The sequence below is a fragment of the Amborella trichopoda genome, chromosome 5 (assembly GCF_054954075.1).
Source record: "Amborella trichopoda isolate Santa Cruz 75 chromosome 5, AtrichopodaSantaCruz75HAP2 v2.0, whole genome shotgun sequence".
NCBI classification, from domain to species: domain Eukaryota; kingdom Viridiplantae; phylum Streptophyta; class Magnoliopsida; order Amborellales; family Amborellaceae; genus Amborella; species Amborella trichopoda.
This window is the reverse complement of record NC_142340.1, coordinates 37,812,922-37,838,354: the sequence shown is the minus strand read 5'-3', so window position 1 is coordinate 37,838,354 and position 25,433 is coordinate 37,812,922. Positions and strand designations below refer to the sequence as shown.

At 39.2% G+C, this 25,433-nt stretch overlaps 1 protein-coding gene across 4 annotated transcripts in view; it reads right to left on the bottom strand.

Annotated features, from left to right (window-relative positions):
* The window catches only part of SCD1 (stomatal cytokinesis defective / SCD1 protein (SCD1)), a 104,287-nt gene that overhangs the window by 23,180 nt on the left and 55,674 nt on the right, over positions 1–25,433 (bottom strand). For 2 of the 4 annotated variants that reach the window (XR_016055400.1, XM_006837710.4), the window contains 4 exons: positions 24,670–24,931; positions 24,353–24,564; positions 16,209–16,273; positions 15,044–15,167 (listed from right to left, as the gene is read on the bottom strand). Coding sequence is in view for 2 of the 4 variants with exons in the window: in XM_006837710.4 (XP_006837773.2) it covers positions 15,044–15,167; positions 16,209–16,273; positions 24,353–24,564; positions 24,670–24,931 (663 nt within the window). In the remaining 2 variants the exon portion in view is untranslated. Of the gene's footprint in view, positions 1–15,043; positions 15,168–16,208; positions 16,274–19,816; positions 19,972–24,352; positions 24,565–24,669; positions 24,932–25,433 lie in introns of those variants that run through there. The other 2 variants (XM_088866532.1, XR_016055401.1) reach the window with 2 other exon arrangements.

The window sequence follows — 25,433 nt, the reverse complement described above, 5'->3', positions numbered from 1 at the left end:
ACTTCCCTGTCATGTGCAATTGATGACCAAGTGATTCTCCATCACTTAAGTTCTCTTTTAGGACTATAAACATTCGTCAACAAGAAAAAGCAATGATCAAAAAAGGCCTAGTACCACACTAAGTTTGAGGTATGAAATCTATCCCGCAATACTGGTGAGGTCATATAGGGAAAGAGGATTCAACAACTTATAGCCTTTTTGGGTCAACCTGACCTTTATACTTCTTTGATTGCATCTTGGCTGGTTAATGTTTTATGTATGGAGAGAAGGAGATTAATTACTAGATGCTACAATTTTGAAAGAGCCAGTTTGATACCCTTTAATACATGTGCCTTCTTATACTTGTGCAAGCCACTTAAGGTAGCAAACACAAGGGATGTGGTTTTAGTGATCTTGATCGAGGTCTATGGCCAGGTATCAAACACAAGAGATAGGTACGGCTCATTGAAAAATGCACAGCACAGAGGGAGTGTTGCACCCATTCTTGTATACTCCGATAAAAGCATTTTTGTCGTTTGTCCTCTTGGTAATGTCTGGTGATATGATGTGTCGCATGAGATGAGGATTTCATTTTAAGCTCTCCAAATTGCCAAGAAAATATGCAGTTCGGATATTTTCAGGTTTTGATAACATTTTAGTCGTGCTTTTGTTTTGGACAAAATCATAGATGGATTATATGATTCCTTTTTTGTGACTAAAACATGACTTGATAAATAATTAAATTAAAAGATTAAGCATGTATTTTGAAATTGACTTGGACCATTTATGTTGAAAAACCTTGGTCAATGGATATGTTTTAAGAAAACTCCATATCTTGTAAGGTCCATCTAGTTTATGTGAAAATTATATTAAACAATCGTTCTATTTTCTATCTGATGCTTGTGAAAAATACCAAGTCAAGAATTTTGATAAAAAGAAAAAAAAAAATATTGAGCCAAATAAATTATTTTTATACACATGAGAGAAAGTGTCATTTATCTTTGCACTAATTTTAAATTCCCATGTCTTGACTCGTATTTTTATAGTACGATTATGAGACCTCATAGTCAGCTCATTAGAATCCTAGATTACCTAAGACCATGAAACATAAGGAATGTCTTAGGATGCTGATCTTGTTAGGCTTCCTTGACACATGTTGGTTGGATAAGGTCCCATGGTTTGTATAGATTTCAATCAAAAGACCAGTGTGGTTGAACCTTTGTGGTTCAATAAAGGATTGTACATTTTGAGACCACAAGCATTGAATTATTTTGGCATGAGACTTGTTGTACTACTACTTCATGGCATATGCATGAGCATGTTGAGATAGTATGTGTGATATGTATTTTATTTGAGTGGGAGTTGCTACAGTCCCATGGTTGTTTTCAATATTTCAAAAAGCGCTAGGCAGTGCCGAGGCGGCCCAAGGGGTCCAGTTATTTCTTGAATCGATTAATACCTTTTGTGTTTAGGGACTTTGTGATCCTTTTGTGTGAATGGTACGCCTGAAGGGACAAGGACCAAAATCCTCATCGTGACCATATCACGGCTTGTCCATATGATAACGACATTGGAAAGTAGACGACATTGAGGGTGTCACATCTACATGTGCGAGAGATAGCCCCCATGCACCAATTGTGATGAGAGTGCACCAATTGCGATAAGAGTGCAAAGGTATGCGTGACCAAGGCTTGTCTCAAGGGGGAACCTGTAGATTGTGCTCTCATTACCTATTATATGGCAGTAGTAGTCCAAGAATCCCTATGATGGACTGAGGGTCATGGGAACTACAGGGTCAATTCGAGAAAGTGAGTGTGGAACATAGTTTCTAACAGAGATGGAGTGCCTCAGCATATTCACATTTTTCTTAATGAAATTGGATCAAAATATGAATTTTTAAAATATTAATACGAATTTTAAAATATTAATATGAATTTTCAAAATCCTTTGAATATTTTATTTTATCAAAATTAATTTTTAAATTAGTTAAAATTGAATTTTTAAATACTTAAATATCTAGAGAGAAAAAAGATTAAATATTCATGGTTTTCTAAAGATTAATTTAACTGTTTTAAAATTCAATTCAAATTGTGGGGGCCAAAGATTTAATGGGGCCCACCACATTAGACCCACTTATGTGCTGCATGGGGCAAACTTGTGTCATCCATAACTGCGGCACCCCACTCCTTCCTATTCCTTGAATGGTGTGGCCACTACTTCAAAAAGCGGACCACCTAGCGCCTAGGCGGTCACCTAGGCGGATATCCCTGGGCGCCCACCAGAACCTGCCTAGGCGGCTGCCTAGGGACGAAAATACGGCTCCTTAAAGATATTTTTGGATCATTTTTTTAATACTAAAGGGGAAAAATTGTGGATTTTAGATTCATTTAAAACCTAAAACCGATTAGAAGCTATTTTAGAGAAAGAAAACCCAAAAAAAAAAAATTTCTACTAGGCCGCCCATGTTCGGGGTGCCCGCCTAGGCGCTGGGCGACCTGGACCCCCCCGGACCGCCTAGTTGCTGCCTAGCGCTTTTTGAAACACTGGGTGCGGCTTGTGCATGAACACATGTAGTGATTTAAAAATCAAAATAGACTATTATGTGAAACAAGGATGATTGTTTTCAAAATTGGAAGGTGTAGAAGATTGATTGAAAAAACAAAAAAAAACAAAAAATACATAATATATTCTGTCTACACTAAATATTTCATCGGCTTAAGTTAAAGAAGCGGAGTGATAAGGTTCTGACACCTTCTACTAGATCATGATGGCTAATCTATAGAATATATGGCTAAGATCTCTCACCTTACAAGTCATCGATGATCAATAACCTAGATAGAATCGCCATAAGGATTGCTAAAACCAAAAATCCCCTCTGCTCTCCAAAAGGTGGCACGCCACTCCTCTAGGTGGGGATGTCCCACATAGTAGATCAAGGGTAAAGCCTTTGTTTTGTCCACATGCTCTCATACTTCATATTAGGGTTTAACCAAGCTTCCCAAGATTTGTGAGATTCAAGACAATCCTAGATCCTGTACGTCATCAGTGGAGGAGAACCGGTGTGGGGTGTACGAAGTCTTTGTGAGTAGCCTGAGACAAGGTACTCAATAATTCTAATAGCTCTATGTTTCTTGATTCATCATGCATTGTATTTTGTTTGATTGTATAGAATTACTATTGTATGCAAGAGAAGATCCTAAGTCGTATTAGGTTTTATTTCTAATTTTTTTTTTAGAAATGTTTTATTTCTGTAAATTAATGTTGTATTTTGGGACATATGTAAGTGATTTAGCCAGTATTGCTAAAGAAAGAACAAAAAATTCTAAGTTATACATACTGTGGTAGATCACATAGTCCTCCTTGCAAGCTTGAGGCCCATATGGGACCCACATTGCTCTCATGCCCCACCTTTGCATCTCTCTCTCTCTCCTTGTTACTTGTTGATTAAGTCATGACCAAGTTTGGCAAAGTTTTTTGATTGATGATTGATTATGAGAGAGAATGGGTTGATTGAGAGTTTTTACAATAACTTTTCCATAAATAAGATTTTATGACACACATACCATTTTCTCATAGAGTCAAATATTTAATGGAAAAGGATCAAGGAAACTTCGAGATAAGGGTTCTAGAACCTTTGCTTTAATCATGATGGTCGATTTAAGGAATGGATACCTAACATTGAAAGCCTCACTTCACCCCATAAATCACTGTAGATCAAAAGTCATGATTAAATCTCATTATAATGGCAAACCCTAGACCACACAAACTCTAATTTGATGCTACAAATACCCCCCTTGCGGGTAACCTCTAGACACCTCTCTCTCTCTCTCTCTCTCTCTCTCTCTCTCTCTCTCTCTCTCTCTCTCTCTCAAGCCTAGGCACAAAGGTGTGCTACACCCCAAGAAAGACAAACAGTGGTACATCGCAAGGTAGTAGGCCTAGGTATAGAGTAAGCCATATCCCATAATTTTGAGATTGATATTTATTCTTGGTCGTGCTCTCATTCTAGAACTACGGTATTGACTTCCCACTTTTGTGAGACAAAGAATGACCTAGATCATGTGCACCATCGGTGTTGGAGATCCAAAGTGCGGTGAACTAAGTCCATAGAGGTGATCCAAGGCAAGGTAATCAGGTATTTTACGGTTCTATTTCTTGATTCAGTCTAGTACATTGTATCCCGGTTTGTTTGAATAAGAAGTTTTTATAGCAAGCAATGAGGATCCTCGATTGTATTAGGGTCTCTTTTTTATGATTTTTCAGTTGTAATTGGCACTTGTAAGTGGTCTAGCAGGTATGAATAAATAAAGTGAGAAAATTTTGTAACTGTGTATACTTGTCGAGAACCACATTGTCCACCTTTCATTGGCATCAAAGCCGGATCTCATGCTGCAATATTGTTTTGTTCCCGTCGTCTTTATTGTTTTTGAATAAAAAATGTGTGAGCTAATGGTTTCGAGTCTAAGGATTGCACCTCCGAAAGAGTCATTGGCTTGACTCATACACCTACAAGCAGTATGCGTATTGGGGTTTTTATGTTATTTTGGCACACTGAATTGGACCTGTGGGTGGAGTACTTATTGTTTGGCAAATCATACCTTATTTTGTGGATTGAGAGTAGCATCACCCTACAAACTTTCAAAGGGAGTTCATGTAAGACTTGAGAATTAGGGAGTCATCATTTAGAGATGTCAATTATCTTGCAAAATCCAGGAACTATGCACTCATCATTGACGTGAGTGTTACTAATTCATAGATCCATTAAATAGTGTGATTTGGGTCTCACATTAAGTCTTTATTTTGAGTATTGATTGTATTTCACACCCGAAAGGTTGGAAAGATAAATTTTTTGTGAGTTGGGAGAAATTGTGATTTTATCAAAAGAATGCTCATCTGAAAGTGGGATGTATTAAGTCAGGTGAGCATGCTTCAAGAATGGAATCCATCAGTTCAACTCTCCAGGCATACTTGGCAAACTGTGTCAATTTGGATCACATTGCCAAGGTTGCCAATGGTGTAGTGGGAGCCAGAAATTCTATTTTGTATTGCCTCTACTGTCGGAACGCCCATCTTCGTGGACAAACCGACAAAATTAAGATCAAGGGCTGAGCCAAGGGTGTGTGTTGCATTGGATCTAGTTACAATATGCTCAACTGAAGTTTGGTTGGACATGAATGGGTAGGATTATAGGCAAGAGATAGTTTATGAGTTCATACCCTCAATCTGTTCTAAATGTGAAGTTTGGTTGGACATGGATGGCCAGGATTATAGGCAAGAGATAGTTTATAAGTTGGTACCCTCAATTTGTTCTAAATGTCACAGGCTCCCATCAAGGTTAGTGCAACAATTGTTTCTAACGTTGGCAATGCCGTTAAGTTACCCGCAGGGGAAGAGGGTTGAAAGGTAATCAAAGGGTGACAGCAGCTAGTATATAAAAGGAGGGTGAAGGAAAGAACTAATGGTTTTCCAACCCTTTCCAATGTGCCAAAGGAGTATAACGGGCCTACTACTGACCACACTGTTGGCTTTCATGTTAATAACAAAGTGGACCCAAAGGAAAGCATCTCTAATGCTTTTCAAATTTTAAACAATGTCCAAGAGGATAACAATGTGTGTGTTATTGAGCAGGCAGTTGGGCTTTAATCAGCAAAATACAGTGGACACTAGTAATCATATGGGTGAATCTGATGCACAGAAGAAGTATGAGGTTACAATTATGACTAATGTCAAAAATCTTGGTGTTTCTAGCGATGACGAGGATCTGCTGCCAGTGATTGGCAGTGTTTCGTCATCAGTTGAGGATGGCGAATGCTCGCCCTTGCCACAAATTGCAGTTCTGGACCGATTCTATGATTACACATGATGGCATGACGACTGTGGTGACTGATGAAGCAGTTGCACCTACAAGCATGCATTCGGTAGTCCATGGTAATGATCAAGAGGAACGTGAGTATAGTCTCAAGCAGGTTAACGCCACTGCTGACATAGAGAAAGATGGGAAGGAGCATGATGTTGATGGCAGTTTGGATCCCTCTCCTCTGCTTATGGAGGACCCGAAAACCTTTAGAAATGGTAAGGGTGTGACTGAGCCTCATGGGGTCAAGATAGAGGATGGCATGGGGTATGTCGATTGTGGTCATAATCCCAAACATAAAGTCGAGTTTCAAAAAGTCATGGTCCCAGTAAATCATGGCAGGCCGTTGGATAAAGAAGTTAGTAAGGTGGAGGTTCTAGCAAGCAAATGCAAGATCATGTGAATAGTGAGAGGCTTCCTCAAGCTCGAACTAGATCGCAATTAAAAGCCTCTTTAGCAACTACTGGTGACAAGAAGGGGCTATCTTTATCTGCTATTGGTGATATAAAGGATCAATTTTGTCAGCTACTGGTGACAAGAAGGGGTCACCTTATAAGGCTCAATGTGCCCCATCAACTACTGAAGGTAAGATTTCCCTTACCAAACAACCGAACCGTTAATTTTATTTATGCCAGTGGTAACTTGGAATGTCAGGGGCCTTCAGGGCCAAGGTAGAATTTCGGATATTGGGGTTTTACAAGGACAACATAATCTTAATCTCGTTTTTTTATTGGAAACTAAACTTCCTGTGGAGTTGAGTCGTATTTGGTCTAAAAAGTTGGGATTCCATAATACCTTTATTACTAATGAGATTGATGGTAGATCCATAATTTTAGTCCTGTGGAATCCTTTAATTTACTCAATCAAAATGATTGATGTAAATGTCAGATGATAACTGTGGAGGCTACTCGTATTTGTAATGGAAATATCTCAGTTGTTTCAGGGGTTTATGCATCTAGTTATGTCTCAAGGGCTATGCTTTGGGACCATATGAGGGCTATAGGAGCAACTATTATTCTTCCCTGGATAGTATTAGGGGATTTCAATACTCTATTGGATTAATCGAAGAGAGTGGGGGTTAGCAGTTCTTTACCCCCATTTTCAAGCGATTTTGCTCAAGTCATGTCGGATTGTGCTCTAGCTGATCTTGGTGTAGTCAAAGGGTCGTTCTCTTGGTCTAATAGCTAGTTGAGTAGGAGATGCATTACTTCTTAAATGTACCTCAAATCATTGTCCCTTACTTGTCTCTATTTCTGATTTGGGTTCGATTGGGCCCAAACCTTTTAAGTATTTTTCTATGTGGGAGCAGCATCATGGATTTTTGGATGTTATCTCTAATTCCTGGCAAAGTCGAGTGGGGGGAACACCCATGTATCATTTTGTTGCTTAACTTAAGAGGCTAAAGGCTAAGGGCTGACCTTCGTTCATGGAACAAGGATGTGTTTAGCTATGTGGGGGAATCCATTGCAGTAGTTCGGCATCAGCTATCATCATTGTATCATAGCTTACACATGGATCCTTGCAATGAGACATTCATGCAAGTAGAAAAAAAGTGTACTCAGAAATTGCAGAATCTTCTAGGTCATGATGAAAGATTCTGGAGGCAAAAATCACGTCAAACGTGGTTAAAAGATGAGGACTCCAATACCAAATAATTCCATCTATCGATTGTGGTGAGGGGGAGGAATGACATAATTATCTCTTTGGAAGATTAGAATGGGAACTATTTGTTTATTGAGGCTGAAATTGAAAATCATATGATTAGCTATTTCAAAGATAAATTGGCTCAGGAGAGTAATATTGACGTACATATGGTTGATCAGTTCTTGCCACCATTTCTTCTTAGTTCTTCTCAGAAGGACAAATTGGTGGATGCAGTAAATATGGACGAGATCAACGTGTGCATTTGGGATATAAAAAATGAAAGTGCCCCAGGTCCGGATGGGTTTTCAGTGGCATACTACAAGTTTGGATGGGAAGTCATTAAAAAGGATCTTTTTCTGGCCCTTAACGATTTCTTCACACCTAGGGTGATGAAAGATTTTCGACCAATTGGGTTGTGTAATGTCTTGTACAAAATCATTAGCAAAATAATTTCTAATCGGCTATGAGTTGTTCTTGCAGATATTATTGATCCTATGCAGGCTGCATTATTGAAAGGTAGGCTAATTACAAATAATATCCTTATGGCAAATGAATTAATGTTTCTTTGCCATAGGAATTCAGTTTGGCCTAAAATGTGTCTACAAATTGCTTTGAGCAGTGCCCTATGATAGGGTTTTTTGGGTATCACTATATCATGTTGACGAGAGCGGTTGGCTACACTAGCACCTAGGGGTGAAAGGAGGATGAAGCCCCACCAGGACTCAGAAGTTTCTGCTCGTTCCCACACAACCCATGATGCATTGATTCTAGATGACATGGAACGAGGAAGGGTGCGACAACAAATTAGCGATTTTCTTGGGAACATAGGGGTTTTCACCCTCTCCCCATCTATTGTTGATAGGGGTTCTATGAAAGCAGTGTCATGGTGGGACATTTATGATGATGTTTCTCTATAATTGCATGCAATTGCAGTGAAGGTGTTGTCACGAAGTGTTAATTTCTCATGTGCAGAGAGATGTTAGAGCATGTATAGCTACATGCATAATGTTAATCAAAATTGGTTGAATGCAAATCGTTGCGAATCATTGGTGTATGTTCATTACAATGATAGACTATTGAATAGATTGCAGACGAACTACAAAGTTGAATATAAGAATTGGGACTCTCATCCTGAAGACAATCACTTCGAGGATGACATAGAGGCTTTTGAATCATTGGATGCATGCCTCGATGTTGATGATGACAGTTGTATCTACACTACCTTTGGGATCTGTCACTCCATTGGGTACTTCAAGAGAGCCACCTAGTAGTCCAAGCCACCCAGATGTATTGGCAACTGAAGGTACCATCGAGCGCCTCCTCAGCCAGCCTTCACCAAGCGCCACCCCAAGAGTGCATCCATCATCTTCCACCCCAAGAGTGTCTCCATCGTCTGCCACAGTTCGAGTTCCTCCAACATCTTCTACCGTTACACAAAAGCTCCTCACAACAACCCGTAAGTGTGGAAGAAGGAACAAGTCATAGCCATCCTCCTCCCCTTCCCCTTCCCCTCTCTCTCTCTCTCTCTATTATGACGTATTGAATTTTTTTTTTATTACACAATATATAAATTCAAGACTTCCAATTATCAATCCATGTGTGTTGCTTTATATGTTATTAAATGATTTCAATATTTTATAAGCATTTAAATTAGAGGCGAACAAATAAAATTAACATTATTGATAACCACTTTATATTCAGTATTTCAATACTAAGCAATGTTGCGAGGCTACACATGGTGTATGAATACTTAAGCAGTCTTTTCACATAACACATGAGCAAGATTAAGAAACCAAAGCAATTTACATCACCGCAAATATAAGAAACATTATTCTATGGGCATTTAAATCATTTCACATAACATATGAGCAAGATTAAGAAACCAAGGCAGCTTACATCACCGCAAATATAAGGAACATTATCCTATATGCATTGAAATCAGGCAAAAAAAGTAAAAATAACAATACTAATAATCACTTTGCAATCGGTAGTAAAATACTAAGCAATGTTGCAAGGTGAGACGTGGTGTAAGTTCACTTTAGCAATTCACATAACAATGAGCAAGGTAAAGAAACTATAACAGTTTACATCAATGCAAATATAAGAAACTTAATAAAGATAACTAAAAAAGCAACACAATCTCATTAAATTCCTTCTAAAATACATGCCTTATAAATAATAACAGCCCCTTCTAGTACACATGTCGTCTAATACTATCATTTGGGACCTTAAAGCATGATATCCACTAGAAAATAAAACATTACTTTTGTGGTTATTATTTTCAAGAAACCAATGTTTTATACGGTGTAGATTATTCAAAACCTTGACGAAACGAGTTCCATTACATGTAGAATCGTGTATCATTTAACATGGAATCAAGATGTAAACCTCGCTGGAAGCCAGATTCAATCTATTTGGGAGCGTCTATCGACAATTAGGGGGTTCAAGTTTCTCTAGATCTGTTGGATTGAGATTCCGAAATTAAAGAATCGAGATTCCAAAACTAAGGGATCGAGTTTTCTTGGTTCCGAAGAATACTTTTAAAAGAAGTGTTGAATCGAGATTCCGAAATTACGGAATCGAGTTTCCTTGGTTCCGAAAATTAGTGTCCACATATGTGAGGAATCGAGATTCCGAAATTAAGGAATCGAGTTTCCTATGTTGCAAAAAAAAAGTTCCCACCTAGGCAGGGAATCGAGATTCCAAAATAAAGGAATCGAGTTTTGTTGATTCAAAAAACACGGTTTCTGTGGAGTTTCCTTAACTGAAAAGCGAAAACGGGTTTGGGAACAGGAATCGCGAGTTCGAGGAGAGATTTCGGTAACTATGGTTTGAGGCAAGGGGATCCTCTATCTCCATATCTATTTTGGGTTGTCATAGATTTCTTTAGTAGGCAGCATGATTGTGCTATGTTGCAAGGCATAGTTCCCAGGGCATTTCCTTCAGGGTGTGATTATGGGGTGCCTCATCTATTTTATGCTAATGATGTTCTTATTTTCTGTGAGGCATCCATTTCTTTTGCCGCTGCTATGCCTAAACTCATTTCTAAGTTTGAAAGGACTACTGTTCAGATTTTGAATTCATCCATAAGCAAGGCCTTTTTCTTTGGTGGACCATACGGAGGATATGGGAGAGTCCTGAGGAAGTTAAAGTTCCTTACAATAGCTCTACCAGTCCATTATTTGGGCCAACCATTATTTCGAGAACATTTGAAGCACAACTATTGCCATAGTCTGGCAGGCAAGGTGTTCGGTAAGATTGGGTCATGGCAGCCTTTATGTTTTTCATATGCAGACCGACTTCAATTGCTTAAGTCTGTACTCAGAGCATCAGCGGATTTTTGGCTGTTATCTTTCATTTTCCCTAAGAAAACATGTAATATAATGTAGAGACTACAAAGAAACTTCTTGTGGGCCAGTGAGGCAGAGAAAAAAGTTGTTCGTCTTATAAAATGGACACTACTCAGGCTGAAGGAGGTCTCGGGGTAAGGGAAATGGCAGGCTTCAATATCGTAGGAATGACGAAGTTAGCATGGAGAATTTTGGAAAACCCATCCTCGTTGTCAGCATAGTTTTTCAAATATCGATATTTTAGAAATTCTTCTATATGGGAGGCTGAAGCGAAGGGAATTTTACTTGGCTTATTGCAGTTGAATGACAACGTACAGTGGAGTATTGGTAGTCGTCAGATGGTGGATTTCTGGGTGGATCCATGGTTAGCAAGTCGGTCACTATCGAATTTGCATGGTAGTACCACTCAGAAGGATTTGGGGGTTGATTCTTGGGGGGAGGGTTTCAGATTTTATAGGAGGTGCACCTCCCACATATGATTTTTAGAGAAATATATGGAGGGAAGTTGAGAATAATACTCATTCGTTACAGCCCAAAAAGGATTCAATGCTCTGGATTAACTCTGCCTAAGACCAAGAACCAAAGAAAGCATCTTAGGAATTCAATCTTGTTTGGCTTCCTTGACATATGCCATGTGGATAAGATCACTTGGCTTCTAAAGAGTTACAACCAAAACATAAGTGTGGTTGAACCTCTATGGCCCAGAAAGAGTCTACATTTCGCAATAAAAACTGGAGAAGGTTATTTTCGCATGAGGCCTACTGAACAAGCTCATGGTATCACCATGAGGGTATTAAGAGAGTAGCTAGTCTACGCATTTTTGTTTGAGAGGGAGTTATTGCATGTCCCACAGTAATTTTTAGATGCATGAATATTCAAATATAGTGGTATTCCATGGTGAACTGCCAAAGAGATCCAAATGACTTAATATCTTAGTTGGAGCACCTGTTTATCCATAGTGGAGCAACCGGAAATAGATATTGTGGTGATGTCCACCACAAAGCCTGAAAATGTGGTCACATTGTCTAGCTGTGAAAGAAGCAATATAGTTGAACTTCCGCAAGCTGCTGAGATACAACCACATGCAATACGAGTGTGTGAGGATCTTTTGCGATAACGACTCACGATTACATCGGAAGACCGAGAACATCAAGATGGGACTACTGCCATGTTCCGAATGACATCCGAGTAGCAAAGATAAGAGGCTTTATATTTCTAACAGAGGCCCAGAATAGAGTCTAAAACCCTTGAGCCCTGGGCATAAAGCACACTTGTGAAGCGTTGGTAGGGTTAGCCCTTGATGAGGCCCAAGAGATGCTCAGGGTGGTTTGTTGGCTAGTGGACTTCGTAACCCCTAATGCGCTGTCGGAAGGCCTAAGAGGACAAGGGTCAAGTCGTCATCATTGCAATCACACCAACATGGGCCCAAGATAGCCATGTTTGGGAAGCAACCTATAGGGGTATTACATGTGCATGTGCAAAAGAGAGGACCCCCTGCACCATTACGATAATATGCATATTGGGAATGACTTGTCCTCAAGGGGAAAGCCGTAATCCATACACGAGTCATTTTATCTTCATTTATTGGCCAACCTTAATGGGCCAATCATGAGCCCTTGCAATTGACTATGGAACATGGGTTCCATTAAGTTGGTTAGAGAAGATAATTGTAGTTCATCGCTGCTAGAATAGGTGGAGTGCCTTAGTTAATTCGTAGATCTCTTGTCCCAGAGGATCCAATTCAAACTTAATTATATTTCAATACGTTTTATGATTGGGAATGGACTTATGGCGTTGGTACCCAGGGTAGTGGGTGCCATAAATAAAGTCTTGTGTTCCATTCCTACCATGAGTAAGGGGCCTTTTCCCCACTAAACTACCAAAAAAAAAGGTATGTGAACATTAAAATGAATTTTTGAAATGCTCTGTATTTTTTCCCCTCAAAAACAATTTCTACAAAGCTATAAGTTGAACTTCAGGTTTATATTTAAAAATACGAAATGGTCTTTTAAAAAAAAATTTAAGAAATTTAAAATTATCTAGTGGTGGGTGTGGGGGCCCATTTGGAGTAGCATCCACACATGGGAGGCGCATTTTGGTGTGAGCATGAGGCTCACGCCAGATCCACATACCTCAAATAGCCCACCTCCTCCTCTTGTTCTCCTTGTTACTTGTTGATTAAGTCTTCTAGATAGAGGTCCAACTTAAGGGTGTTTTTTTCTTTTTTTATTGATGATTGATTGAGAGACAAAGAGAGAAGGGGTTCACTGAGAGTTCTTATAGCAACTTGTTTCATAAATTGAGATTTTAGGACATTAATATGAAAATAATCAAATAATTGATAAAAATGAGTCAAAGAAACTAAGAGATAAAGATTCTAGAACATTCTTTTTAATCATGATGGCTGATTTAAGGAATGGATGACTGGGATTGGAAGCCTCTCTTCAAGCCACAGATCTACTTAAACCAACAGTCAAGATCAAGTCTTAAAAAACCCTAGAACAAAGCCTAATTTGAAGCTACAAATAGCCCCCCTTAGTCTAGACCCTAGGGCTCCACACCACTCTCTCTCATCTCTTCTCCACCCTAGGGCTCAAGTATTTAGTGAGCCCTACACCATAGCATTGAGATTGAAATTTATCCTTGGCCATGCTCTCATTCTAGAATAAATGTTTTTCCTTGGCTTCCCATTTTCATGAGACGAAGTGAATGGCCTAGATCAGCGCCATCCATGTTGGAGATCCGAAGTGCGGTGTGCTAAGTCCTTGGAGGTGTCTAAGATAAGGTGATCTGGTATTTTACTGCTCCATGGTCCTTGATTCACTCTGTTAGTATATTGATTTACTTTGAATAAAAAGTTCTTTTATGGCATGCAAGTAAGGATCCTAGATTATATTACGGGTTTGTTTCTATGATTTTTGAGTTGCAATTGGCAATTGTAAGTGGTCCAGCCAGTATTAAATAAAATACAGTGAGAAAGTATTTTAATTGTATATACTTGGCTAAAACTAAGTGTAGATCTTTGAGGGGATGCTATAGAATCCAAAAGTTTTAAAATTAGCCGGACTAAGACAAAGTATATGTAATGCAAGTTTAGTAATAATAGGAGTAGAGACGAGGAAGTAGCTAAGATTGACGACCAAGAAATACAGAACACTTTCTATACCTAGGGTCGATAATCTAAGAAAATGGAGAGATTGAGGAAAATGTCACACATAGAATTAAAGCTAGGTGAGCGATGTGGAGTTGTGCAATAGGAATTTCATGTGACTGCCGCATACCAATGAAGCTGAAAGTTAAGTTCTATAAGACAACTGTGAGACCAGCTTTGCTTTATGGAGCGGAATGTTGGGTAAAAAAAAACAATATACCCATAAAATGAGTGTAGTGGAGATGACAATGTTGAGATGGATGAGTGACAAGACGAAAAGGGATACAATCAGAAATAAATCCATTCAGGAAAGTTTAGGTGCGGCACAAATAAGTGATAAGATGAGAGAGAGTAGACTTAGGTGGGCTGGCCATGTGTGGCGTCGACCCAGTACAACACCTATTAGGAGGTGCGAATTAGTTCAACTGGAATGATCGAAAAGAGCAAGGGTAGGCTCAGGATGCGGCTGGAAGTCGGTGTTTCAAAAAGAGGACCGCCCAACGCCTAGGGCGGTCCAGAAGGCCTGGGCACACTGCCCAGGCCTAGGCGGGTATCCCTGGGTGCCCGTCTGAACCCGCCTAGGCAGCCGCTAAGGGCCTGCGACCCACCCAGGGGCTGAAATGCCATTCGTTGAGGGCATTTTAGTCATTTTTTTAATACTAAAAGTGCAAAATTGTGGATTTTAGGTTCATTTGGAACCTAAAATCCATTAGAGCCTATTTTAGAAAGAGAAAAGCCAAAAAAAAAAAAAAAAACATTTTTGGGCCACTCAGGTTCTGAGCGCCCACCTATGCGGCCGCCTAGGCGTTGGGCCGCCTGGACCCCCCGACAGCCCAGGTGTCACCTAGCGCTTTTTGAAACACTGTTGGAAGTAGTCCGAAAAGATATGAGAAATTATAGCTACACTGAGGGTATGACCTTAAATAGAGCACAATGGCGGACCAAGAAAGGCTATGATGATGATGATACTTGGCTAGAACCACATGGTCTACCTTTCAGATATTTGCTTTAAATATAACACACAGTGACCACAGTTATCTACATATAAAAGGAACATGCTCAAACCTGTGCATTATGGCCCTTCAGTTCTTCCAGTAGCTGAACGGTTTGCTTATCCCAAACGATTACAGATTGGTCATCAGAACCGGATACAACCCTGCTTCTGTCTGAACTAATGGCGCGGACAGACCTAAAAGAAAGACAAATAAAGGTTTGATACAAAAGTGGCTTATAGATTCACATATTACAGCCAATAACTTGTTAGCACTTCTAACAGAAAAATATGGAAATCCAAACATACCAAAGTTACAATTTCTTAATGTGCTATAAAGACAAATGACAAGTACAACAAAAAATAGGAAAGAATTGCAAATGGGGATAACCTCAATGGACGTGATTAGAAATAAAAATCTTCCCATGAAAATTAACATTTTCCAAGTTTTTTTTAAAAAAAAAAAAACCTAGTGATTAGAATAAGTATATTTTCTTTTGCAGTGAAGAATCCAAGACATCAGAATGTACATTGTGATCCTTTGCATGCCTATCTTGATTTAACTCTGTTCTGCACCAAAATAACTGACAGTTATTGAAGAAAAAAGGGGTACATGGATGCATCCACTAGTTGTCTTAACGAAGTCCTAAGCCAATTAGGATAATAAGAAAAACCAGTGCATGCAGCCAAGGGTTTATGACCATGGCTGTATTGAATATGGATGGTGCACATGACAACCAAATGACTCCAAAAGTTACAGCTGACTCAAAAAGTGGATAAGGAAAAATACTTTTCCAAATCAATGGCATCACCAAATCAGTTCCCTTATAGAGAAACCCTATACTTCCTAAAGAAAAAACAGCAAATAGCTCTGTTTTACCAAGTGCTCAATAAAAAAAAGATACATGGAAAAATTTGGACCACTGCTCCAATGGAGATAGATTCAAGGAACAAGGAAATAAAATAAAATATGCAATTTGAGGCAAGGATTTAGAAATACAAGCCAACAAATCAAGGGAAAAAACAAATAAATGCAATAGGCACTTACAGGAATTTAATGTGCATTATTAGATAGATTTGAATATCATCTCTTCTGATAACTACGAGTTGTTTCATATGAAAACCGAATGATTTCGTAGAAAGTATTAATCATATAATGCAGGAGATGATTGACTACGATGACAAAACCTAGACACAGTAAAAAAAAGTTTTATAATGGAAATACACAAAACGGAGCACCTGGTATGTCCATTTAGGGTAGCCTTGAGTTCTGAGCCACGAAGGCTTGGGTCCCACATCTTAACCTGTATAATGAATATTACAAAAAAAGGATCTAAATGTCAGCAAGAAATAGCAGCATTTAAAAAAAATATACAGTTGGCGATGTATTCATACTTTAAACATCCATTGAATACAAAAAAATACCATTGATACTCATAAAAAGATAGATAAGCATAAGCCACAATATCTAACAAGTAAGACAAAAAATAGAATAGTGACAATAAAACTATCAGCACCATAGAAAATATAAATTGACAGCTCAGCATTACGAGGTTCACAACTTCATGATAAAGTTAAAATATGCCCATTAAACAATTATGCAGAAGTCCCCCTAATTAGTGGAGTATAAAGTCAGCTAATGCACTTTCTGTTTTGACTGAAAAGCAGACTAAGTCTGACTAAAACGCCATCAAGTAGTTTCTAGCCAACAATAAATATTCAACTGACTAAAACGCAATGAAGTAGTTTCTAACCAACGATAAGTATTCAACGAAACATCTGTTTCGACTGAAAAGCAACTTTAACATCAACACCGGGAAAGGAACTATGTTTACAAAGAAACTTCTACCACTCAAATCTTTTACATTACTACATGAAAGACCAAACAATTGTAACGATCCCATGACCTAGGTGGCAACTCTAATCCGGAATCTCGCGTTGGCGCTGTGAGAGAGGTATCTTCTGTTTTGTGGCCTTTAAGGCCTAGAGAGCATGTACAAATGATAATTTATAGTGGAATATGCGCTTCAGTGGAGTGTGTGCGTTGATTGACTAAGGGTTGGGCGGTTTATGCACTTCGATGGAGAAGGGTTTATAATAGGTCATCCCTTGTTGAGGTCAGAGAGATGCCCAAGGATGATGTTTGTAGGCTAAGAGAACTATGTGGTCTCATGTGTACAGTTGTATGCATGTGAGAGCAAGGGCCAAAACCTCAACAACCTTCCGCACGACGTACACGACAGATGCATTACTGGGAAGCAGCCGTATAAAACGACACATGTAAATGTACATAGAGAGAAACCCCTTTGCACTACGATGACAAAGTGCTAGGCTCACTCTTAAAGGGAAGGATCGAAATCCACATTCTAGGATCATGGTCCTCATGTTTATTGTCCAACTTTGACAAGTTAATTATCAGCCCCTGCATTGAGACTATGGGTCATGAGTATTTGTTGGGTTATATAAGAAAACAGCAATGATCATGGTTCTTGGGTCAAGTGGAGTTCTCTTATTGTCGTTAATTTTGACCTATTGGTACCAGTCAACTTCTACTCTATTTAAGTTTTAGTATTATAAATGATTTTATGATTTTGTACAATGTTTTTCAGAATTTTGAACTTAATTTCTGCTGTAAAATTGATTAAAAGGGCATTTTTGAAATTCTTAGAACTTGACAAGGCACTGTGGGCACCAAGGTTTCAAATCCACATGTGTGTGCCACCCATGTGTGGGGCCATGTGATCCCCTGAGGTGGCATGTCCCTTTTTTTTATTTTAAGTGTGCCACTCTGAGTTGAAGTTAGATAGATAGGGAAGTTTTTTTTTTGGGTAAGTGTTAGATAGGGACGTTGAAGTTAGATAGGGAATCTTCTATTTTAAAACTAGTTATCATTCCTATTCAAACTTTTTTTGAAAAGATTATTTTTTACTTTCTATAGATTTTGAAAAATCTAGATAATGCGAAAAGTGTATAATTCAAACTTAAATAGAAGTTGCACTTGTGTTAATTATAAGAGGATAAAGTTCTTATTTTCCACTCAAAATCATACGGCTGATTCGCAGGATGGATGGCTCAGATCTTGATCTCTCTCACTCCACATATTTCCCAAATATCCCAATGGTTAAGCTGAAAATTTATTTAAGGCATACCTAAATTAGAATCCTATTCAAAATGGGAAATAGATTTTATTCTATTTAAATCAATTTGAACCATCTCTCAAAATAGATAACAAGATTTCTCTCTCATGCCTTTAGATCTCTCTCTCTCTTTCACGCCATACTTCTCTCTCCCTCTCATGCACAGATAAGAAAATATTTCTCCCTTTTCTACATGCCCTTTGTCCCATAAAGAGTCACACAACCCATTGAAAGAAAAATGGCACCTCCAAACCCTTAATTAGGGTTTGCTGTATTTTGAAGAAAGAAAAGAAGCCCATCTCAACTCATAAATTCAGCCCTAATATGTTCCTATAGGGTTTGTAAAAACCCTAGTTAAGTTTTTTAGCTCTCTAAAACCCTAGATTGAAACGTATCGCCTGAAAAGCTTCCCATCACAGAATTTTCAGCAATACCTAAAAGACTAAAAGTGTACCATCGGTAAGGGGATCGGGTGTGGGGCAGATCAAGACCTGTAGGGATAACTCCAGCACCTTCTGGTAAGTCTTCCCAGTAGATTTAATTATTGTTCAGTAATATTCATATTTTTCTTTAAATTTTCAGGAACATATATTTTGCTTGAAACCATAGTGGACGATTGTTTATTGCTCCTAGATGTTTTTTCATTTGCTTTGACCATGAAAGTAGAGAAATTAGGTTGTATCTAGGGTATTAATTTTGATTTAAAGCAGTAAATAGTGACTTATGTAAATGGAATTCACGTGCATTGGATAAAAGAAAAATAAAATTTTTTCTATTTAATACCTTGACTTCCACATAACCACTCCCTTCCTTTTTGCGGGATCTCGATTTTCAAATTTGAGATCTAGATCCCACTGTTAGGGATGAAGATCCCAAAAGGCTGGGAGCTACTCAACCTTTACATCATTTATTTTCACAAAAACCAAACAGTGTAGTCTTAAAATAGTTCTATTTCTTAAGATTATACCCTTTACATCTAGTTCTCAGTGGAAATTATAAAATTAAACAACGTAGTCTCAATTTCTTACATGATCCCATAAAGTTAGGAGCGAGATCCCTAAAAAGGTTGGGATCAAGATTCCCCAAAGGTCGGTATAGAGATCCCTAGAATATGCATTGCACAAATGATGCTATCAACCATAGAGATCTTCCAGTCTTTTTTGCTAACCCGTTTCCAATGCCTAAATTGCTGCTAATCCCACTCCCAATACCAACAACCAAAGGTTAGTTTTACCAAATCATGTAAATTCTAGAAAACTACTTAAGAAACTTCTCTTGAAAGGTGCTACTCATCCTCCTCTAATGACAGATATATACATGTCTTAGGGAAGTCTTGAGGTCTCCTAGATTGAGCAGGAGTGAATTATAGAAGGCCTAAAAAGGGTGGGACTTAGGTAGGTCCATGGGAAAGGGTTTGGTGTGATAAGGGCAATAATTAGAGTTTAGTTCAAGGATTTTAGGGTAGCACCACCTTGCTGAAATTTAGGAAGTCCAGTGGTATAAGATTATAACGAGATATACTCTAGAGTTACAATTAGGGTAAATCTAGGACATAAACTTATGTCTAGAGGCTACAAGGGGTACATATATGGTTAGGAGAGCTATTGAGCTGGTTTACCAAGGGCCCCAAGAGTTATGAGTAAGGTTCATGGAAGGGCTGAATCAGAGACAGATTTCATTTTGGAGAATAATTGTTGAAGATATATATACCACATAAGAGGGATAGAGATCTAAGGCATGTGGTGGTGCTGCAGGTGAAGCCCTCATTGTTTCTATGCCCATGACCAGCTTATCAAAGATCCCATAAGTTGAGTTGCTCCCAGTCTCAGCTTCATCTTCCTTGCTCTCATTTATGGGCCCCTCCTCTGCATCATCAGATAGATATATTCAATAAAAAGACTAGAATGTTGTTCTGCAATGGAGATGAAGCAACAACCATATTTAGCACATGAATAGGTAATGAGGTAATCGTGGAGCATTCTAGTAGATATGGGGAATCATTGAAAGGAAACTTAGCCCCAAAAAAAGGGCTACAATTGAAATTTTGTGTCCAATCGAACTAGAGATCACAAAAACCAGCAACAAATAATAAAGGGACCCTCTACACATTAAACTCAAACTATTTCCTGCCCAACTGCCACCTATTTATCGCAATAACTACCAGCTGATCAGGGTTCAGCCTTCTCAGACCTCGCTGAGTCCCCCACTCCTATGCCAAAGCTGTAACTCTCAATAAGGCATCTTTGAACCCCCGAATTGATGAAGAAACTCAGAAATCCTTCGAGGCCATAATAGAACACTTCCTAGAATTATTTTGAACAGCCTTTCAGCACCAAAGCACACACCTCAAACCAAGCTTGTAATCTATTGCCCTAGAACCCCCATAGCCAAGGATACTTAGTTAAAAATGGCATTCCCCGTATTCGGATCTGGCCATCCCAGAGTCCAGAACTGGAAGAATGCAAGACTATCCTAAAAACTTGCCTGGTGGCCCAATTCCACGACCAAATAAATGACATTGGAGGTCTTTGACAGTAGTCGAAGCTTTCACTCAAATCAGACCTCAAACATTGTAAGGCTCTATACCAAGGTAATATCCTATTAACCTTTCCTTCCCCAATGGCAAGTTGTAGAGCCATAATCTCCCAAAATCTCTCCTACAAAAGGTGGTCAGGCAGAGCACAAAAAGTGGTTGGAATCTATGGGGGCAATGAAAAGAGAGCAAATCTGGAATACAACAAAAGGCATCCCTGTCCATCTCTAATATCAAAATTGGAGCTTGTTGTGGGAACTTCTTGATCATCCATTGGAAGTCTTTCGGGATTCAAACGAGCTGCAGGCCGAATCCTCTCTTCCCCTCGCGAGTCCATTATCAGTCTCACTGCATTCCAGGGGTTTCGTATACAATATAGAGATAGTAGTCCCGTGATCAAGCAAGTATAATGAGGGCAGCCATGGACAAAAGGATGGGGATCACAGAAACATATATTATAGAGGACATGACCATCGTAGAGGAAGGACCATATTGCACATTAGGAAAAAGAGAAAAAACGCCTGAAGCACTATGTTGGAGTACCCCCAAAACAATGATCCCCAGGACCATAGTGCACAGTAGTTATAAGAGAACAAATGCCTGGAGCACAATGTTGGATTAGCCCAAAAACCATGATCCGCAGAAACTCCAAACCAACTTCTGTGCACACTTCAGTTACGTGGTGTGGAATGGCCTCCACATGCCAGCGCTATTGCAGAGACCAGCTAATCCTCCTTAAAGAAGCCCCACAACCTGTTGACATTGTCAAAGTAGACATTAATACCCATGACAGTCCCTTAAATGCATGATTGGTTAGAGCAGGTTCTAGCCCCACACTTCCCCTCAATATTCTTCTAGGCAGGGGGGTAACCTAAGCATCACATTCCATGGCCTCCTTGATCCCAAAACCCCATCATGCACAGCCACCCATTCATCCCCATCAACCCCTAGACCACATCCAATCAGATCCAACCCTTGATCCACCTTCCGTACCTAATCCTTTTCCACGTAGCCCTCATATTGTGCAACTGTTGACCCCTCTAGCTCCCAAAAGGCCTCTCCTAATGGAAGGACAAACATCCCATTGCCCAGAAGGAGGAGGAAGGAACCGCCTGTCCTTAAACGTACTCCTCATCCCCACATAGGTACATGTGTCTCAGGCCAAATTCAAATCGTCCAGAACATTCAACCTTACCCATTTTACCAAACAAGTATGTTGTTTAAACCCAACCTCACCGAGTTTCAATCTTTTTCCACCACTTCCTCTCCGAAACCCTCTAGGACCTTCAGACCCCCAGGGAAAAGGGGCAACGTGGTCCCCAGCAGAGCAAGCCTCATAGGAACAAGCCGTGTAGAAAACGATTCCCCCTCAAGACTCCTTGGCCACGCCCGTATTTGGAAACACCAGTTCCTAGGCCATATACCCCTCCTGTCCAAACTCTTATACCCGCAACCCATTAGAACCCCCAACCCAGGACTTTCTGTTCTCCCATCTCACGCTCCCGGACCCTGAGCTTACCGCACTATGCGACCCCTTTTTCTTTTTTAATATCCAGCCCCATCCCCAACTCATCTATAGTTCATTACTTCACCACCCATGTCTCCGTATATAATTATATAATATAAGGCCTAGACGCCTTCTCTCCTCCCCCAAGTCCATCGCGTTGAGTGTATTAAAACCATGTACTAAACCAAGTCCGAGGATACATCATTTAAAATTTTCACACATAATGAAAATTATGTACATTCAAAAACAACTTTTACATACCTCACTTTGTCCCAACACAACTCCCACACAAAACAACAATCTGGAGATTGAAAAAATTACAACACAGTGCCACTTATTCCAATGAGTTAATACAAACACTTAAGACTACAAACTCAATGAAACTAAATCTCCAAATTACATAGACAGAACCAAATATGTGCACATTGATCTAAAATCATGGGAAGCCGATTATAGAGCTCAATTACCCAGTTTACTACCAAAGATATATATAAACCCCTCGAGTATGTCCACTACAGCTAGCCTCACACATGTCGTGTCATACACACGTGTTGCCAAAAGACATTTGTGTGTAGTAACACAATGTAAACATCCATTTGTCCAATCAAAGTTTCACATAAAGAGAAGCTCTTAGTTCTAGGTTTGAATTAGACAAATAGGCCACAAATCAAGGGAAATATCTAGATCCCACATGGCAAGCCACACATCTGCCAAAAATCACCCATGTGCATAAAACACATTAAACTTATTACAAATAAGTTTTCCTTCCAAACAATACTGTAGAAGCACACCACCGTATGGCTGCCGAATCATCCACATGTCACCCACATGTGGTGATGTGGCAACTAAATGGTGGCTGCATGGCACCCATTCGACACTTGTGCCAAATGGCCCACCTGTTGCTGTCCTCAATGGTCACTTTTCCCAAACAATTTCAAAATCCTCAATTTTTTTTAACAGAAAATTCAAGAATTCTCAAAAAATCCAAAAAGAACATTTCCAACCATTCTCTATCACTTTGAATCAATTTGGTACCTCAGAAAAATATGCACACAATTGGATAGGCTCAAATCATAGAAACTAACTAACCAAAATGGTGATCCTTTTTTTTTTTAAATCAATAGCAAATGTATTAAGACAAATGAATCAAATACATAGGCCAAGAGACAGTTTTGGCAAAAGCATATGCTACCAATGGAGAACCAATTATGAAATATTTACAAGATCAATATATTGCAGAAACAGCGAACAATACTATGCTTATTTGATTCTTTTTAGTGTTAGCAAGGTTTCAAAAAACGCTAGGCAGCCCTAGGCGGCCTGCCTGGCGCCCAACGCCTAGGTGGGCGCCCAGAACCTCACGCGCCCGCCTAGCCCGCCTGGGCACCCGCCCAGGTGCCCATATAGGGCCGCCTGAGTCTAGGCGGGCGTCTAGGCGCCAGGCAGACCGTTTTTTAAAACTTTTGAGTGTTAGTGATCACTTTTGTGCAGAAAAGGGACTCCTAGAAACACTTAAGAGCCCTTTACATGAGGACAAACATCGGCTGAACGGAGGAACAACTAATCCATATTAAATAAACAAAACTATCAACTATCTATGTTTCAAGCAATTTTTTATAAAGATCGACTTGTGTTACAAGAACTAACATGGAGAAATTGAGTTGAGCATGTTATAAGATAAAGATTGGCTTGTGTTACAAGCATTAAAATGGAGAAAATGAGTGAGCATGTTATATAATATCACATGTGCATTTGAAATATTTCCAACTTAAAGAGCAAAAACAGTGTTTTCGCATAAACCTCAGAAACCAATGTATCATCAGGCTTAGACATAGAACTGGCAATGAGAATGTTTTCAAAACTTAAAAGTCAAATTGGTGCCACATGCTGAAATGACATGAATTTTTACAATAATTTTCATGATCATAGCTCATACAACTAGCACATTGGGAACCTCACACGTGATAAGAGGTAAAGGATTGTTATAAATAACGCTTCACATGCATCTACATTCTAAACTAGGAACTTGGAAGACAAATTGCAAAAGCAAACCCATATCTAGGGAACTACATTCTAGTGAAAGTTATGCAGAGGAAATTTGACCAGGTCTATTCACTATTATACAATTCATGGAAGGCCAAACAGATATACTCCAAAAGATAAAATCAACAAAAAAAAAAATTAGCTCTGCAGCTCATGAGAATACCGTGCAATCAGTACTGCCGCTGATGAAAAATCCTGCATCCTCACGGTCGCCCACCAGATCCCATACCTCCCTTCTCGTTACACAATGGAGAGCAGTAATAGCACCTTTGTGGCCTCTAAGTATTCGCACACCCGATTGGGTTTTCTTTTGTCCAGCTGCAGGAATATCCAGCTTCTTAGGTGAAGCAGTACCTTTTACATTGTCATTTGACGCTGAGACACATCATCAGCATTGTAAATATAAAGTTGCAACAAAGACAAAGGGAAATTGTAGGGAAACCAAGTGTAGAGAGCCTATGGAGAGAATTAAGGTTTTACCCAAAGCACCACTTTCAGAAGTCCAACGACGCACTCGACTGAACGAGTTAGTACGTGAAGCTGTTTCTCTGCTAAACATGCTCTGCACCCAACTCCGCCCAACAGCGGATGCCTCGGCAGGCTGCTGGCTTTCATTTGGAGCATCTTTTGAGTGGGGAGACAGCATTCCATGAGAAATAACAGTTTGGGCTTTTCTGCCATAGGTTCCCCAATATCCAGTCCTTAATTGCTGGATATGAGATAACAATCCTCTGAGTTTTATCTGGATCAGAGTAACAGAAGAAGCATTAGCAACTCACTCACTTCGTTAATTCATCACCGTAACACCCATAGTAAGCTGCAAGTTCAAGAAAAAAGCACAAGCACAAGCAAATGTATTGAGACCTAAACATTAACAACGATGTTTTGGAACTCAGCTTGAGGTGGGACCATGGCCTTGCCCGAGCTGAGTAACTCAGGCGAGTCGGAGTGACTCACCCAAGCAGGGTACGGGGCAAAAAGAAACCCCTGAAAAATAAAAAGTACAGATTAAAAAAATATTTAAAACGTATTAAAAATAAACTAAACTAAAAATAACATAAAACTTCCACATAATATGGAAAAATTATATAATATATGGATTTAGAAAAAATAATTAATAGCTAGAGACTTTTCAAAAAAATCGGAAAAAAAATAAGAAACTAAACAAAAGGGCATATGACAAGAGACACTCACAGATCATTATCAGAAACATTAAAACTACATATAAAATATTGATACATTTA